We start from the raw sequence: 18967 nt of genomic DNA on the forward strand, positions 1-18967 counted from the left end.
CATGAATATGCTTTGTTCTCAGACCATTTAATTTGAACTTTTGGTGTATGTTCCGTTATTTTCTTGCTGAAAAGTTAACATTAGCCTGAAGCATTCTGCGGCTTCTCAAAGGTCCCCCCCTCCCCTGGATTTGGGTCCATTCATCTTCTTGCCATCTGACTAGATTCCTTGTCCCTGCTGAAAAATGTCCACAGCATGACGCTGCCATCACCGTGTATTACCATGGGGATGGTGTGTTCAGGGTGATATACCGCATTAGTTTAACTCCACAATCTTGTAATCTAAATAAATATTATCCTGGTGAAGCACTGGATTAGGAAAAGTATTATGGAACAACATTCAAGCTTTGCAGCCGATGAAAACATACACAGAACAAACTCTTCCGAGCACTTATTATTTTATTACATAGCTAACAACAAACATGAAGTAAATAAATATTACAATTCCAAAATACAGGATATATGACTGTGACAATGAGTTATTAAAGAAGAGTCAGAAAGTCTTGCAGTGTTGAAGAACTGCCGAGCCTTTCGTTAAATTGATTTAGGCGTGCCAGCAGGGAGTGCAATATCTGCAAAAATGCTGAAGGGTGACCATTATAAGTATTAAATGCCGCTACAACAGGCTACTGTTTCGTTGAAACACTCTCATACAGTATAGTCTGAACCAGCCGCTCTCCTGCTCCTTAACAGCTGATCTCTCAGTCACAGAAACTGCAGCTGAGCAAAACTCTGCCGTGTCCTCTTGGATCATACCCAGACTGTCGGGGTGTTTTCTGGAGGTTTTTCCTATGACAGAGGACATCAGTGTGATTCAAATGTAAAAAAAAAAAAAAAAAAGTTATCCTTTAACTATTTAATCAGAATTGGTGATTTTATTTTATTTATTTATTTTACCCTCCGCTGCTGAATGTACATTACAGCGTCATGAACGGTGACGAAAATATGCTGAGGATTCATGTGGCTCATCAAGCCACTTGACGTCAGAATCTTTAAGACACTCTCTGAAGGGCGCAAGGAGATGACAAGCACACTTAAAACATTTTACTCTACCCTGTAATATATCAGTGAAGCCACATGAGAAAGAGGTACCAAACATTATAAAGCCTTACCATTGCAATTTGCTAGATACACTTGGATTCCAATTTTCTGGCACTCGGTGCACATCTGCAAGAAGTCACAAGAACATCCCGTTACAAAACCACATCAGGGACCATGTTAACATGAGGCGCAACCTTGGTCTTTTTGGTGCATGCTGACCTGTGTGAAGAGTCTCGCTCCGGCAACATCGACAAATATGACTCTGCTACAGTCTATCAGCACGGCCTGGACGTCCTTTTCTGATGTTTCTGCCGGGGTAAAATTGCTTAGCCTCTTAAAGTCTGCAGTGCGAGAAAATCCAAACCGAGCGATTTCACAAAGCAAACACGTACCTGATTCAAAGAAGTCATTTACCGAGGAAAATGACGTGTTTGCAATGCCTCTTTCCTAAACGTCGGTATTGGGAGAAAACCAGACAGCTGGATCAAATTGTTTTTAATAGTGTATATTTGTAGTAACACTTATTGGGGAGTCATACCACAGTGCTCACAGAGGCCTCTCTCTCCTGCTTCTCCAAGGCTTTCCTGGCCTTTTCCCGACTGCGGATCTTTTCTGGCGTTAGACCCAACACTCTGCTCATTTTCTCCCTAAAAAAGCTGCGATTTCCGTAGTAAATGGGCCCGTTGTACGTCAGGATCCTCACTCCAGGCACTTCGTAGCACTGGATGAGGGGGAAAAAACAAGGTCTAATCTGTATTGTTTCAATAAACTCCCTCTGAATGATAGCTCACATTAAGTGATTGTAGTGCAGGAATTTCCTTCATTTGTTGGAGACTTTCAGACGCATTCGTCATTCATTCGCAATGAGAGAAAGAGTTACAAGCGCTACTCACCTTGCTGTGGTTCTCCAGGGGTCTGTATATTTCTGTGTTGCTCGCTCGCCCAAGAACTGAGCAATCGGCCCTGTCAAAGCATTAATTGTCAATTTAAACAGTGTCTCAAAAATGTTTTCAGGACCCCTTTGAACTTTTCCCCACTATGTCATAACTTGTAGAGGGACATCTTATGGTTGTCTCTTCTCCCAACTGTGCTGAGCATTTCTGTATCTCCCCCAGAGTTTCCAGGAGCCTCTTTGCTACTTCTCTGATTAATGTTCCGCTTTCTCCGTATGGCTTGCCAGCTTAGGTGGACGGCCATGTGTTGGTAGGTTTGTAGTTGTGCCAAACTCTTTCCATTGTCAGATGATGGTGTGAACAGAGCTCTGAGATGTTTGAAACTTCACACACTGTAATATAACCTGACCCTGCTTTAACATTCTCCACAACTTTATCCCTGGCCTGTCTGCTGTGCTTGGTTTTCACTAATGTCCTCTAACAAACCACTGAGGCCTTCACAGTTGGATTTGTATAGTTAATCCAACTGCTATATATAGATTATATAGATAGAGTAAACACATGTAGACTCTATTTACAAGCAGATTTCTGGGGGAAACTGGTTGCACTGGAATTGATTTTGGGGTTTCAGAATAAAGACACCTTGATGTCATCATGATACTGGCTGACACGTAATGGACCCATTTACAGCCTATGTCATCAAGAAGCTGCATCTGCGCTGTGACAACGGAAGCACTGTCTTAGATGGTGTACCCACCCCATTTTTCAAACATACAAGGAAGCGGCACCGCCTCCAACGCCAAACACTTACTACCATCAGGTTGCTGCGTTTACAGTTATTGAAACCAATATTGTCAGGATGGACTTAATTTCTGCAATTTTACCAAGGTACAATAAGCCTTGGTAAAAACCCACAGAAGCCAACTGTGGGTTCAGGCTATCATGCAGGTGGATTGGACCTAGGATGCTATCAAAGATGCACACGTCTGCTGTGCCCTTTTTATATCAGCTAAGGTTATCTCTGTACATATTGATTTCACTAGAAACCTTGGCTTTCATAAACAATTGTTTGTAAAGCACTGACCAGCAGTTAAATTTGGAAATACAGCATTTGCTTATGGCTAGTAAAAAATGCATTGCTTCTATGCAGGGGAAGCATAGCTGAACTGGCACAGTCTTGATTTTGTGCCTTCTGTGTTTGTGTACACTAAACAAGGCCATAGACATGAGGCTAAGATGGCAGAGTATAGATAATTAGCCTTGGTCTCTCTTTACTGTTTTTAAAATGTGTTATCCTCTTTTGCATTGTCATGATATCTAATGTGTGTTCATGCTGGCTTTGAAATACTGATCTGCAGAAAAGGTAGGTACCTCTCTACACCAAGGGTCTGCAACCTGCAGCTCTGGAGCTACAAGTGTCTCTATAGATCTTCTATAGTGGCTCTTATAGCTTTGGTTAAAATGATAAAGAACCAAGTAGTGTTTTTACATATTGGTATTCATTGAACAATTACACAGAATTTCCACAACAGACTCTAAAAGTACCAGTAGTATGCTTTTAGACCTGTTTTTCTTGTCATATCATAAACTCCCATAGAGGAAAATGCATTTGTCTTTTTGCATACCCTTTTCTTTATTTTTAAAATCTAAAAATAGATGACAGGTAATTGTCCAATAAATATTTTTTTTTAAAAATTATGAGTTGTCTTTTTGTCAAAAGGTTATGTCACATTTGTGGCTCTAAATTAATGTTATTTAGCTGGACTGAAGGAAAATAGCTCTTTGAATGGTAAAGGTTGCTGAATATCAAAATATTTACAAAATGATTTTTTTAAACAATCAGCACTGAAATTTTGGAGATATCTATTAAGTGAATATATATCATCATCTAGACAAGCCAGGTAAGTACACACCATAACATCCAATCCATCATCTATACTTGCTCATTCATGCAGGGCTGCAGGAGGTGGCTGGTGCCTATCTGCAGCGGTCACACCCCTAAGGGCAATTTAGATAGATCAATTAACCTAAGCAGGTGTATTTTTGGGCAGTGAGGAAGCTGGAGAAACCTTAGAGAACCCACGCATGCACAGGGAGAACATGCAAACTCCATGCAGAAAGTCCGATGTTTGAACCCAGGACATTCTTGCAAAAAATAATACTTGTTACTTTATCATAGTCAAACTCTCATGGCAATCCCCACAGGACCATGTTGCATGCTTCCTTTTGATTTTTGGACAGCTGACGTAGCTGTTGCACTTGACACAACTGATCATTTTGCCAAAATCTGGCCTTGTAGAATACATATTTCATAAATTGTTGTCTTTTGCGTTATGCTGGGGAGGATTTCTGACTTTAGGGCACAACACTCTTTTTCAACATCATGGTACCTCACCTCCTATACATGCCCAAAAAAATTATGTAGTCATGGTTATGTGGTGATTTCTATGCTCGTAACTTTTCTACTATGTACACACTAAATTTTTCTAGAGCTGCAACTAACAATTATCTTAGTAATTGATTAATCGGTCGATTATTTTTACAATTAATCGATAAATTGGATAAAGAAAAAACTGTTTTATTTACACATATTTTTCATCCAAGAAAGTTTATTCTATAAGTTTTTCTAATTTTTCTTTGAAGAGTCAAAAAGGGTGTTAGATGTTTAATATTTTGTATGTCTTCTGAGGGCTTTACATTTTTGAGGGTCTCCTTTAGGGCTGTTTATGCCTTGTTTTTCTGAAAGTGTTTTTAATTTGGGTATATGTTGTTTCAGCTCCTGTATCATCACTGTGGTGCTCTTGTGCCATGTCAAATCTTGCATGTTACTTATTTTTTTGGTTTTGTGAACTGGAACGTGCTCCCTACCTTTTGAGGAAGTTGTGTTCTCTGTGTCGTCATTTGTAGAATTTACTACAAAAAAGCACTATTTGAAAATACCGCCTCCACCTCGTTTTTACATCACTCTGCAGTCAGCATTGGCGACGGTCTGCAGGTGAGGTAAATGGCTCCGCAACATGGCGAATGACACATTAGTCGCACAACACAACAAATCAATGATGAAATTCGTTGCAACACTTAATTGTCAATTTATATTGGTTTTATCGATTTGTTGTTGCAGTCCCAGATTTTTCCACCAAATATGTATAAATATCCGGCCACTGAATATCCTAGCATCGTGCTCCCATTCAGTACCTGTATGCGGACCTGGAAGCCAGTTGTCATTTGTTAAGGATCATAATCTTCGCGTTCTTTGGAAGAAAATGGTCCAACGTGGCCTGAAAAGCCTCCGTTAGCCACCATTCTTCCACTGCCACAGTTTGCAATCTTGGTTTATAAACAGTAAATGGGACAAAATAAACCGTACCTTTGTGTTCGACAGATCACAGTCATCATAGAGAAAACCACTCCGATGGCCAGACCAAGGTCCACATTCAGTACCACCACGGAAAGCCAGGTTACAACCCAAACCATCTACTCAAGACAGAGACACAAAATCACCATAAAAGTTGGCAAATCACATTTTAAATGTATGTATCAATGCAAGTAAATAGCATCTTGGCTATATCATATAACCAAGATTTAAATAATTATTCTGTTCATTAATTTATTTATTTTTAATCATTCATGTCATGTAACTTGTATGATATGATTCAATAAAAAAAAATATTATTAAACTAATGTCCAGCAATGCTATTTGATTCCAAAAATCTTACAACTGAGTTTGTAGTTAAAATGTGTGCACCAGGGGCGGTTCTAGACAGGGGCCAACAGGGGCCCATGCCCCTGCAGAAATGGCCCTGGCCCCTGTTATGGCCCCTGTACTAAAAGCATGATGTTAAATAAACTTCTCATAACTATTTGCAATGGCAAAGAAACCATAACTTATTGGTCATTTTGACCAATATTATTTTTTACCTATACAGCTTTACTCTAAAATTAATTTAAAACTTAAGATGTTTCACATTTAGCTTTAGCCGTATTGAGCTGGGGGCAAAGTTTTCAACTTCTAGATCAGGGTTCTGAAACCTGCAGTTCCAGAGCCACAAGTGGCTCACTTAATATTATTACACAGTTAAATATTGCTATTTTATTGTTTTTTGTTCTGTGCCCCTGTGAAAAAACATTGGCCCCACCTTGGCCCCCCTGGTAAATTTGGTCTAGAACCGCCCCTGGTGTGCACCAGTTTGCCAGCAGCCAAACAAGCTACAGTATTGAACTATCGATGTTATGTATCTCTTTTCTCATTGTTCTACATACAAATGTCGCTCAAGCAGCCTTACAAAGTCAAGCTTGCTGATTCTCCAAAGCTCGGGTAAGTCCCGGAACTGCAAGAACATCTGCCTGAGGCTGGTAACATTGATGCATGCCAGCACTGCCTGCGGGGAGAGACAAAAAGGATAATAAGTGGAAACATCCTGCCTCTTTGTCTTCTTCATGTACAAAGACACCCGTGCACACCTTGGGTAGGGAGTAGAACAGGGGTCCAACCAGCAGCAGGACAATCAAGACAACCAGACTGGTGAAGAGACCCGAGAGCTGTAAGAACACAAACACATAAATGTATTTATAATCTCAAAGACTTAATCACTTTTCAGTAACATATAATTTGTATATCCTCCAGACTCTGGGAACTGAATTTACAAACTGAATCCAAATTTACTTTCATCTGAAATGAGGACAACCCAGTCCTTTTTATCCTTAGTACAGGTAAGACACCTCTGATGCTGTCTCTAATACAGGAGTGGCAGATGGCGTGGCAGTAGAAGTGGCATCCCATATACGGATATATCAAGAATTATAATTCTTGATGCAACTGTCCAAGGCTGACATCCCAAACTCTGAACCTTTTGTGCATCTTCCCCACTTCTCTCTGTTCCCATTTCCTGTCTGATAAGTGTCAATTATTGGCACTATTAGGAAAAACATCTTTAAAAAAGAACACAGGGAATCTTACAGTTTTAGTCCCTGTCTTTAATGTGACTGAATGCGGTTCCTCTTGAAGCACTGCTGGTCACAACCCACACCATGTGAGTTTCCCCCAAACATTTGAATGGTCATGACTTCCTAACACTGTAAAGACCGCAGCTATTCCTATTGCTTGTATCTATATTTAACTACTCTTTTGTGTTCAACTCTGCATTAATATATTCGGATCTAGCACCCTGTGAACAGCCAGCTTCCTTAGCTATGATCTGTTGTGGCTTGGACGGTGCTGGAGAATGTCAGCTGGACAACCGTCAAGTTGGCAGTGTTTCCCATGAACTTTTAGGACTTAGTGTGGAAATGACATTTTGCATGCAAAATAATTTTCATTGCTCCTATGTAGGATTCTAATTTACAGAGATTGCTTAGAGCAGCATTTTATTTAAAAATACTTGCTAGCATGGAGAGAACCCATAGCAACATTCTTCTTTTAGTTTATTTTATCTGTTCTGGATTGAAAACCCAGTCCAGAAACAACAGAGTGTCATATGATTATGATTGTGCGCTTACCTGTGTATGTCCTCCAGCACTCTCCAGTATGTTGGTGGTGGCCAGAGTGGCTGAGCTGGGGAAACAGGTGAAAAAGGAGGAAACCGTGTTGGAGATCCCATGAGCTAGCAGTTCCTAGGGAGAAAAAAAAAACACAGATTGAACACAAATTGCTCACAGAGTGGTCAGGATCAGATGAAATGTTTCAGCAAGCAGGTGTGGCTGTTTTACCTGGTTTGGGTGTATAGAATATCCATGTTTGTCAGCATAAATCATCGCCAGTGAGACAGACACGGCATATCCAACAAACGTTATGGCAATCGTGTCTCCAGCAATGGCAGGGAAAGTGTGGAAAGCCGGCAACTGTGGTTTCGGGAAACTAAACACAGAAAAAGTCTTAAGTTTATGCAAAATAAATACAGTAAAAAGCTTATAGTTTTTTTCAGTATTTATAATTTAAAATATTACCCAGCGGGGATATGGCCAACTATCTCAATGTTGTAATTGGAATCTAACGAAGAGAAATAGGCCACGCATGTAGCAATGATCACCTGAAGAGCAGAACATGAAATCCTGAATCAAAACCCGTTCATTATAGCGTAAACAGTAAGTCTTATCCGTCAGGAATCAGCTGACTGACCATGAGGATCTCCACGGGGATTGGTGTGCGCAGGCGGTGCCGGTAACGCGTGTTGACCTCCTTAACGGGGACCAGTACAGCCAGGCACACCACAGAGATGAGCAGCTCGGCCATGTTGGTGTGAGGCAAGTTCTCCAACACTAACGCTAAAGTCTGAGCCCACAAAGAAGTGTTAAAACTGAAACCTCTTTGCCAGTTGGTGTCTATTTATTTTTCGGGAAAACGAGAAACACAGATCACCTTGAAGAGAGAGAACGTCCCGGTGTGGCGAGGGAGTCTCAGGCCCAGCATGCTTTGCAGCTGTGAGACGGTGACGTGGAAGGCAGCGGCACTGGTGAAAGCCTTAACAATCGGCTCTGATAGGTAGGTGGAGAGGAAGCCAAGCTGGAGACCGAACATGCAGAGCTGGGACAAAGCAGGACAGCATATCAGCGCCAGGGAATCAAGTCCGATGCTCACAAAGCGTCCACGTGAGAGGCAAAATTAAACATTGTTTGAGTTTATGTCTCACCATGATGATCCCTGATAGAAGTGCTACAGCTGAAGCCACTCCAATCCGCTGGACCTCAAAGTCGGCTGCTTCAGACGAGCTGGAGTTGAAGGCCAGAGGTGTTGGAACCAGCTGCTCCACAACAGAACCGGTCATCAGGCTCACTACAGCAAAGGTCCCTACGGAGAAAAAGTCTTCTCAGCAACACTGGAGGACCTGTGATGCGCTACAATGTCAATCAATGGGTGGAGCAGAGTACAGGGGGTCTAAGAAAACACCAGTCTATGGCATTCAGTGCCTTGGAAAGTTTTCATATCTCTTGAACTTTTTACTATTTGTTACCCTACAATCAAAAACTTAATTGTTATTCATTAGGATTTTTTTCATAATAGAATAGACAAACACAAAATAGTGCAGAAATGTAAAGTGGGAGGAAAATACCTGGTTAACAATGATATTTCAAAATAAAACAGTAAAAATGTGGCCTTCAATATTGAGTGCACTTTACTATGTTCCTAAAAAATCCAGCACAGCCAAAACCTTTGAGAAGTTACCAAATATTAGCAAAAACACAGCTGCTCTGTGAGGGCCTCAGAAGTTTATTAGAGAATATTACTGAACAAACAGCGGCATGGAGACCAAGGAACCTAGCAGAGAGGTGAGGGAGAAATTTAGGGAGAATCTTAAAGAAGGGTGAGATTTTAAGTAACATCCCACGCTTTAAAGATCTCACAGAGCACTGTTCAAAGAAAGAGTATGGGATAACTGCGATCCTACCAAGATATATCTATCCAGCTAAACTAAGAGGCTCGGTGAAGGAGCATTATTCAAAGCAGCCAAGAGGCCCATGGTAACTCTGGAGGGGCTGCAGAGATCCATAGCTAAGACACTGCTGACAGGACACTTATTTGCTCATTCCACAAAGCTGAAGTGTCTGTAACAGTGGCAAAAAGAACGCTATTGTTATTAGAAAGCCAATAGAAGTCAAAGTTTTTTAATGTTCAGGAGTGGCACGTGGCGTGGCAGTAGAGGGAGGTAATCCCATATATGAAACCCAGGAGGAAAACCTGCTACAGACTGGAAAATCTTTGAGATTTGACAGATGTTTACCTTCCAGCAGGAAAACAACCCTTAATATACAGCCATGTCTACAGTACAGTTGTTTAGGTCAAAAGATATTCATGTATCAGAAGTCAAGGTCCAGACCTAAAGCCAACTGAGAATCTGCAGCAAGGCTTAAAAACAGATCTTCACAAATGTTCTGCAACTAATTTGACTTGAGTTATTTGTGATGAAGGGTAGGAAATACACACACATAAAAAGACTTGAAGCTGTAACTTCAGTAAAAGATGCTTCTACAAAGTGTTGATAACGGGCGAATAAATACAATAAGTAAATGCATGGCAAATTTTGAAAACTCAACCATTTTATTTGTATATAACTTTTAAAAATGATCCATAAGTTTTCTTCAACTTCCCGGTTAGCCGCTAAAGTACATTGTCAGCATAGTATAGCATAGATTTTATGCGATATAGACCAACACAAAGTTGTGTTGGTCTATATTGCATAAAATATTGATAAAATACATTGGGATTTGTAGTTGTGTTACAAACTGGGGAAGAGGTCATCAGGTATGTATACTTTAGCAAAACACTGTATAAGGGTTAAAATGTAGAGGGTGGTTTTACCTGTGGACACATGGCGACCAGTGCCAAAAACCATATAAAGGACTACTGGGAAGAAGGAGGTGTAGAGACCAAAAATTGGAGCCACCGATGTTAGCAGAGCAAAGGCCATACCTGTTCAGAAACAAGTAAATGCATCAAGTTTCAACATTTCATTTGTCCTCTGTTTTGTTTTACAACTTCTCACTTAAAATAAAAATCAATTATTTTAAAATAAACGTAAAAGAAGTACATACAAGTAAATAAAGTTTATATACACAGGTGAAATTTTAAAGTAAACTCAAACATTAAACTTTTATTTTAAGTCAAAAGGGTGTTACTAAAGGGATTTATGAAAGTAATAATATACTTCTGAGTGGAGCTGGTTGTGAGACAGCATTTGGAGTGAGATCAAAAATAATGACAATAACAGAGCAGATTAACAACTTCAGACCAGAATAGCACTGCGTCACAGGTACGGTGGCTGAAAGAATCACAAAATCAACATATTGCATACATTAAAAAGATGCTCATAAGAACAAAACAAGTTTATACATAGCCCAGGAACTTTTTAAATTTAATATATGTTTTGTTGTTGATATCAACAGATTAAGTTTGCTTCAAATCAGAATGCATGTGTTGTCTTTTAGATGGTGTTACGTTTGTGATCATAAGTGCCTGACTCCTTTTGTTTTGATTAAGGCTTACAGGCTTGGATGAGTAATATATACGGTCTCATATAGGATAACCTCCCATAGGATAACCCTTAACTGTTTGTTTTTCATAGTTATTATTTCCATGATCCTTATTTAAACTGACCAGCAGAGTGTGGAAAAAAATGGTTTAGCTTTGAATGCAGGCACTATCCTTATAGAGTGAGACTCATAGGGCAGACTGCAAGAAAGAGAATAGAGGAAAAGTTTGAGTCTCACTCCAGAAAGGTGATAGTTAAAACCAGAATAAAGGGATTTATTAAATAATAAAATTGTTAATGTTGTTCAGCAATAATAATAATAATAATAATAATAATAATAATAATAATAATAATAATAATAATAATAATGTATTATCATTATTATTATTATTATTATTATTATTATTATTATTATTATTATTATTATTATTTGCCGATTATTATTAACTATACTTTTTTATTAACTATACTTTTTTTTATAGATGCCAACTATCATTTCTTTGTCGTGATACTCTTGGCTTTTTTTAATCAGCATTATGCTATTATGAAGAGAAGTAGAGTGCACAAACCTTGCGGGATATGAAGAATACCCACAGTCAGTCCAGCTATGGCGTCTCCTAAAATCCATTTCCTCAGTCTGTATCTCGGCAACCAGCTGAAAAGCGGCACTCTCTCCCTGAGCAGGTGAAGGCAGGCTCGCCGGGAACACCTGCACTTCCCGGCCAGCTTCTGCCGCAGCCGCAGGCTTCCACTCGCGGTGTCATCGGAGCCGTAGGCCTGCTTGAAGCGGTCCTCCGTGTAAATGTTCCTGTATACGGCTACAGACGCGCTCATGTCGTGCTGAGGGCGGTTATCCCTGCAGGAGCTGCGGCCGAATTAGACAAGGTGTGTGTTTTAAGTTGCAATAAATACATGGGCAGACTGTCCTGACTCTAGGAGCCATTGCATTTTCCTGGCAGACTCTCTCATCCAATGACATGGCTGAAAGCTCAACTTTTTTTTTTCTTTTTTTCTTTTTTTTTATTACAGTACTAACCAACTTTTTTCCCCTTCATTTTAGGCCCTGCCTCAAACAACTTTAAAGGTGTACCCGTTCAATTTTGCCTACAGAGATCCTCTGGGTCCTACTGCTAGAAGGGATTCTTTTCACTGAGCAGGAGACACACACACACACATACACACACGCACGCACACACACACCCTTGTTTTAAATACTTACTGAGGACCGTCCATTGACTGCAATTTATTTTCAACCTTATCTATGAACCAACGCTGACCCTAATCCTAAATTAAACCTAATCGACACCTTAGTCTTAAACTTAACCGATGTTACTCATGTTACTAGTCAATGTGCAGAAAATGTTCTCACTCAGATACAAGTACAAGTACCCACACACACACAGACACATACACACACTTTCCAATGCACAGCTAAGTGTTAGTTACAAGCCGAGCACTGGCACAGTTGAAACATTGTGTAGGACTGTGAGACGCCCAAGAAGATCAAAGCTGTATTGTTGGTGGAGGTGAGGTGTAACCTCAAACCTTGTCTTATAGCGGGAGTTCATTTCCGAGAGGGATGGATGTCTGTGATGGGGGGGTGGCTGCTTAAACTGTGTAGCCATTAGGTTAAAAAATGGAGCCATGCACAGGTACCCATGAGACCTCTGTGAAACTCAATCATACATGGAAACGTGGTTCATGGATCAAACCACACCTAAGCTCTGAGCAGAGATTGTATTTGACGAGTGAGGTGTTCTTTGTTGGAGATGAGCGAAAACAAGAGAGCTCTGAACAAATGTGGAGTCGAAGCAGAGAAATCAGAGTGTGCATGTATGTGTGTGTGTTTGAGGGCATGTTGCAGTGGGCTTCCAAAGAACCTTTGGACAATTTCTCATATTATATAACTGTCAACTTCTGTGTAACTTATTGGGATTTTATATGGTAGACCATTATTAAGTAATACATGTAAAGTGGATTATAATTAATATCTTTGTCATTTCCACTTTGCACTTTCTAGTGAAATTTGTCCTCTGCGTTTAAGCTCTAAGGGAGCGGTGGTCTGTGTGGTGCCCAGTGAGCATTCTGAAGCTAAGGGTCTTGATCAGGGCACCCAGAAGGACAGTCTTTGGGATTTGAACCAGGGAACTTACGCCTCCTGAAGGACACAAACACCCAGCTCCACAAGGCTGTCACTCCCCCAAGATTATTAATAAACATCTGATCGTTGTTATATGCATTTTTATTTAGTCCCCCTAAGTCAATACTTTGAAGAACCAACTTATGCTGCAATTAAGCTCCCACTCTCTTAAGGGTATGTCTGTACCAGCAACTAGTGACTGAACTTTTGAACATTTTTCTTTACAAAATAAAAGCAATACAGCCAGATTGGATTGGGGGCATCTTAACTTCAGTTTTCAAATCTTGGCACAGATTATCCATTGGATGTAGGTGGAGATTTTGACTAGGACATTCTAACACACGCTAAATGCTTTGATTCAAATCTTTGCGTTGGAGCTCTGGCAGTAGGTTTCAGGTCGCTGTCATTCTGGATTTTATCATCTTAAATCTCTGATTCACCCCCTTATTCTTATAGCGCTAAAACACCTCCAGCAACTACCTTTTGAATTATCCTGCTTAAAGGGGCCTAGTCATGTATTTTGACCATAAAAAAGCACAAATTACCATATATTCATCGTCAAAGAATACAAACAATATGCCAAGCATTTGTCCTGATGGAGTTTACTTAGTCTTTTTTTAGTCTAAAGAGAACTTTGCACCAAGCACAGTCAGCAGCCATAAACATTGATATATATTAATGGGCATAACAATTGTGTGTCATACACCTGCAGAGCTTAAACAATGTGTAAAACACATAAATAAAATATAAGCCAACAAGGCACGATAACTTAACCGGAAAACCTTTGTATGCAACCAGAATGAGCTACTGGTGTAGAAAATTGTAGTCGTAATAAGTGACTAGGCCCCTTTAATAAATAGGTTCTACCTGTTTGTAATTACACCTGTGTGAATACAACTGTTCTGGAAGAGGGAGTTTCAAAGTTTGTCAGAAAACATTCAAAATCCAAAATGTATGTAACATCCTCACACTTACCAAGACATTACTGCAGTGCAGTCAGAGAAGCAGCCAAGAGGCCCCTATTAACACTGGGTGAGCTGCAGTGATTCACAGCTCAGGTTAAGGGGAACAGTAATGAGGAGTAGCATGCCGTGTCACACCAACCGATAGGCATCATTAGCCACCTACAGTACACACTAAATAAGTTGTGCTGTTGTGCTCTGAAACAGAAAACACTTCTGGACTTGAGCTTTACACAGTTTAATCCTAAACACATATTTTTAAGCAATATCAGTGATTATGAGTATGGGCGCCCAGTAGTGTGAACAGGTTTGGATCAAAACATATTCATTTGCTAGACTGACCCAGTCAACGTCCACTTGGGGATGAGTCTTCAAAATTGATGATTATAGATACTCAACATCCAATTTTAATGTTCCCCAGCAATCTTTTAAAGAAAAATGAGCAACAACGTCCCTTGATGTGTAAACCTGGTAAAGACACACCCCAAAAGACTTTCAACTGTAATTGCAGTCACATTTGTTTCGACAAAATGTTCGCTCTGGTCAGATTGAATGCAAATTTGTGACACCATTCTTGGATTTCCCTTCCATTTTAGAATGTTTCCCTACTTTTTGTAGGTTATAAAGTAATAATCTGTGAAAAAGCTCAAGCGGTGTGAATACTTTCTGAAAAGCAGCATACTTGCAAAATGCACACTGGAACGGAAAACAACCACATTATGGACAAACTGCCCACACTCCTTTTGAAACTATTAGGAAGGATTAAACACAAGGAAATCGCGAACAAAAGAAAGTTTTCATTTTGCCTGGTGAATATAAAGCAAAGGGAAGTGAGAATTTATTTCTGATGTAGACCCTGTTTATACACGCTGCGACCAAATCAATGCCGTCTCATGAGTAACGTCTCTCATCCCAGTAGGCTACGTGAGGAAGGGCAGGCAGTGGCATTTTTTTTAACTGCTCCACTGGACACCACCCAAAGATTTTGACCTGAGAGGACCTCAGCCCAGAGGAAAGCTAATTTTAAGATAATAAATCAAAAATGCACGGTAAAGGCATGTCCAGTTAACACTAAGAACAGCAAAAGGCAAGTTAAGGTTTTTTATGTGATCTAAAAAAAATGCAACAAATCCCACTCATTAGCTGACAAATCCTGATGCTAACATTTTCAGAATATGTATTGGCATAGATTTGGTATTTGTATTAGAAGTTAACATTGAAAGCATAAAACAACCTAAACAGACATTTGGAGGTTGAAGAAAAAGATAAGATTTAGGAGTTGATAAGACGTAGGAGAATCTGTCCAGCGGAAAACTCACTGCAAAAACAGAACTAAAAATAAGTTTAAAAAAAATTATTGAAATAAGTGTATTTGTCCTTGATTTGAGCAGGTAAATAAGATTATCTGCCAATGGAGAGAGTAAATTTACCCCTAAAATAAGATAATTAGATATAATGCACTTAAAATAAGTTGATAGAGATGAGTTCTTCCTATTTTAATTGGAAAAATCTTATTACATTGGCAGATTATCTTATTTGCCTGCTAAAATAAAGTACAAATATACTAATATCAAGAAAAATATAACTAAATTTTAGTTTAGTTTAGTCTGTTTGCAGTGATAGTTCTGCCTATTAGAGCTGCCTACCTGTGAAATTATGTTTGATTGAAAACTGCACATTACGATGAACACACCATCACCCCTGTACAGCATGGTAGTGGGAGTCTCATGCAATGGGAATGCTTCAGCAAGAAGAGGGAAGCAGGTAAAATATCGAAAGAGGATTGATGGAGCTAAACCACTTAGGGACTGCAAAAGACTTGAGACTAAGACAGATATTCACCTTCCAGCAGGACAAAAGACCCCAATGTACAGTCTAAGATGAAAATTGAAAGATTTAAATAATAATTTAAAAAAAGCAACTGGCATGTTTTAATGTCCTAGTTAGCCTATTAATAATTTATGGCAAGATTTGAAAATTTAAGTGCAGATGCTCTCGGTCCAGTCTGACTAACCGTGAGTGATTCTACAATGAAGAGAAAAGTGCTAAGCTGATGAGATGGCAGCATAGGTTGGATCCTTAGGTACTGATTGATGGGGCTGAACATGAACGCAACACTTTTTAGATGTTGAGCTTTACAAGAACAACATTACAACCATGCATCCTTTTCCTTGCATTTTGCAATTGTGCATCCATTTGTGTTGGTCTGTCACATAAACTGTTTTCAGTCAGTGGTGTTATGCAGTTTCATTGACAGATAAAAATATCTTTGCCAGACCAATTTCTGTTCCCTGGTAAACATTCTCAGTTGACTTGCAATATGCAGACAGCACAAAGAGATCATCAGGGCAATCTTAGAGACAATACAAAGTAACTGAATGCCTATGAAATTAAAACAGAAATATGTTTTGCACATTAAATATTAAAGAGGTTTGGAGAAGTTTGTTCCTGCTATAGGCAAGAAACCTAGCCCAGCTTGACCTACCCTGGACCACGCACAAGAAAAAAATGACCTTTCCGTAGCAGAACAATGTTTTTTTTAACGTTCCGTGATGCTTCATTTTACTCAAAGGTCAATAGTGGTGTTTACTTGGATTAGACAAGGATATTTCTTTCTAAAACACATAAAAACACAATTCTGCTTCAAACAAGAACCATGCTATTGAGCTGCAGAGTTAGATTGAACCTGCAGGCTCTTCACAGCAAAACATGTAAATATATGATGTCATGAGGCTCAATGACCACAGCATGGGAGGAGTGGCAGGATGAAGACAGCAGACAGGCCAGACCATAACAGACTAGGCCATTCTAAAACACTAATATGCTCTTCAAACCATTCGATTGTGCATCTGGCTGCATTGTTAAGGTCTGTTGACCTAATTGAAGGTAAACCTTCGCCCCAGTCTTGAATATTTGCAGCTTACGACAGTTTTGTCCCGGATTACTTTTTATCTAGCTCTATCCTTTTTTCCCATTAGTTTTCACCAACTGTTCACTGCTGAAAAAACGAAAAATAAAAATAAACATCCTTGCCAGAATATACTGCCACCATTATGTTGTGGGGGTTGGTGTCTTTGAGTGTTGTGCGATGTTACATTTCTGTCACTGATAGAAACAGGGTAAACTAAGGAACTGGCGGTGGACTTTCGCAGGCGCAGACTCACCTCATACCGGCTTTCATAGGTCCTTCACCCTAGCTGCCGCTAGACTCTCTGCTGCTCACAGCAAACTCAATAAGTGTTTATATACATGCTAATGGTTGCATGGGTTCTGATCTGATCATGAATCATCTACACTGCCTCCCAGGTAGGTTAACTTGTGCATGCCTTAGCTACTTCGGGATGCTGCTGTACTATAATGCATATTATATTATCTTAAGTTCTGTAAATAGGCTGGAGTTTTCATTTCAACTGTTAAACTTGAATATTTCATCTTATTTTTAACCTGTTATGCCATGTTATTAATAATTGTGAAAATATTTACTCTGGTGTTTACTTTTTTATTTCTTTTGAACTATCTTTAGATTACATTAGCTTGTTTTTTTCTTCTTTTTTTCATTAAGATTAATTGTGTGTAACTCCATCTGCGTCTTGTCCAGTGTTGTATAGTAACGAAGTAAAAATACTTCACTACTGTACTTAAGTATATTTTGGAGTACTTTATACTTTTCTCGAGTATACATTTTTTTGATAACTTTTACTTTTACTTCACTATATTTCTGAACTTAATTGCATACTTTTACTCCAATACATTTTCAATGTTTGGTTTAGTTACTCATTACAAAAAGAGTCACGCACGCAAGTGTTTTGACCCCACCTACTGATTTACTGTGACAAAGTCGGGACTTGCCTGGGCTTGTCCACCACCAACAGGATAAGAAGCTGGTTCAGTAGTAAAGCAGGTTAAGTTAAACTTGTGGCATAGGTAAAGCATCTAATAGCAGAGAGTCCTAATTTTCTTAACTAAATGATAACCTGCAGGTGTATCTATTAGCAGGTTTACCACTTCTTATAGGTTACTAAGCCTGGTTTATCACTTAACCATGTTCTTAGTATACACCCCCTTTTCCTGCACTTGGTTGTGTACAATTTTAAAGTGCATAGCACTGACCTTACTTGAAGAAGGAAAACTGAAAGCTTACAAAAAGGTTGTATTTTCTGTCTAAATTTGGTCTAGATTTCTCCTGCACTTGATTGTTTATATTATTTCAAGTGAATTTTACTTTCAAAGTTTACCAAAATCTAAAAAATGTCATTCAAACTGCATTTGCTTTGTTTTACTTTTTACTTATACTTTTTATTACATTACTTGAGTACATCTATTTTTACAGTAATTTTCATACTTAAGTACAAGACATTTCAGATACTTTAAGACTTTTACTTAAGTAACATTTTAGTCAGTGACTTGGACTTTTACTAAAGTCATATTTTGGATAGGTTACTATACTTTTACTTTGACTCCGAGATTTCAGTACTTTATACAACACTGGTCTTGTCCACTGTCACACCTGAATTTCTCAAGTGTGGGATAATAAAGGAATTTCTTATCTTATTTGCACATGCTTCAGCCACTTTGATACTTGTACAATCATGTATTTCGCAGTTTCCTTACATCATTATGTAAATTGGTTTGTGTCTTTCTTCTATTCTAACAAGCCTTTTTACCTACATATTGCAATGATCCTGTATGTGGTGAACCCAATAATTCAGCCGAACAGAGCATTTACTTGTAAGAGTTTTAATTTAAACAGGTGATGGTGGCAGACGAGACAGGCAGGCAGGAATGGACAGGAGACCAGATGACGCAGACGAAGAATGACTTGACCAGGTAGTGCAGGCAGGTGTTGGCTGAACCAGACTTGACCAGGAGATGCATGCATGTTGACGTGTTCCCAGCATGGGCAGAGCGAGACACAGAAATACCAGGAGAACCCTTAATCAAGGCAGGAAAACAGGTGGAACGACTTGGA

General features: G+C 39.3%; 1 protein-coding gene across 4 annotated transcripts; it reads right to left on the reverse strand.

Annotated features, from left to right (window-relative positions):
* Positions 1–384: 384 nt before the first annotated feature.
* Positions 385–12017, reverse strand: slc26a10 (solute carrier family 26 member 10). Of its 4 annotated transcripts, none has more exons than XM_021318451.2 (18): positions 11466–12017; positions 10227–10337; positions 8560–8717; positions 8289–8453; positions 8049–8201; positions 7877–7959; positions 7640–7787; positions 7430–7543; positions 6395–6472; positions 6217–6312; positions 5301–5407; positions 1934–2003; positions 1591–1761; positions 1433–1487; positions 1260–1351; positions 1112–1166; positions 897–1003; positions 385–788 (listed from the first exon to the last, which is right to left on the reverse strand). In XM_021318451.2, the coding sequence occupies exons 1-18, from the start codon at positions 11728–11730 to the stop codon at positions 750–752; spliced, it is 2067 nt and encodes a 688-aa protein (XP_021174126.2). In that variant the 5' UTR covers positions 11731–12017; the 3' UTR covers positions 385–749. The 4 variants fall into 4 exon arrangements, with proteins under 4 accessions (XP_021174126.2, XP_021174127.2, XP_012721918.2 ...); XM_021318452.2 differs by having other exon boundaries at positions 1260–1348; positions 11466–12016; XM_012866464.3 differs by having other exon boundaries at positions 1579–1761; positions 11466–12016.
* Positions 12018–18967: the final 6950 nt, after the last annotated feature.

Source organism: Fundulus heteroclitus, chromosome 1, assembly GCF_011125445.2.
Source record: "Fundulus heteroclitus isolate FHET01 chromosome 1, MU-UCD_Fhet_4.1, whole genome shotgun sequence".
Lineage (NCBI taxonomy): Eukaryota > Metazoa > Chordata > Actinopteri > Cyprinodontiformes > Fundulidae > Fundulus > Fundulus heteroclitus.

Bases quoted from the DNA above. Each gene is read 5' to 3' on its own strand.
- slc26a10 (XM_012866464.3), bottom strand. From the start codon at position 11,730: ATGAGCGCGTCTGTAGCCGTATACAGGAACATTTACACGGAGGACCGC. The intron at 7,788-7,876 runs GTAATATTTTAA...TTCTGTGTTTAG, and splicing joins GTTGGCCATATCCCCGCTGG to TTTCCCGAAACCACAGTTGC. The intron at 6,473-7,429 runs GTAAGCGCACAA...GTGTTCTTACAG, and splicing joins GTGCTGGAGGACATACACAG to CTCTCGGGTCTCTTCACCAG.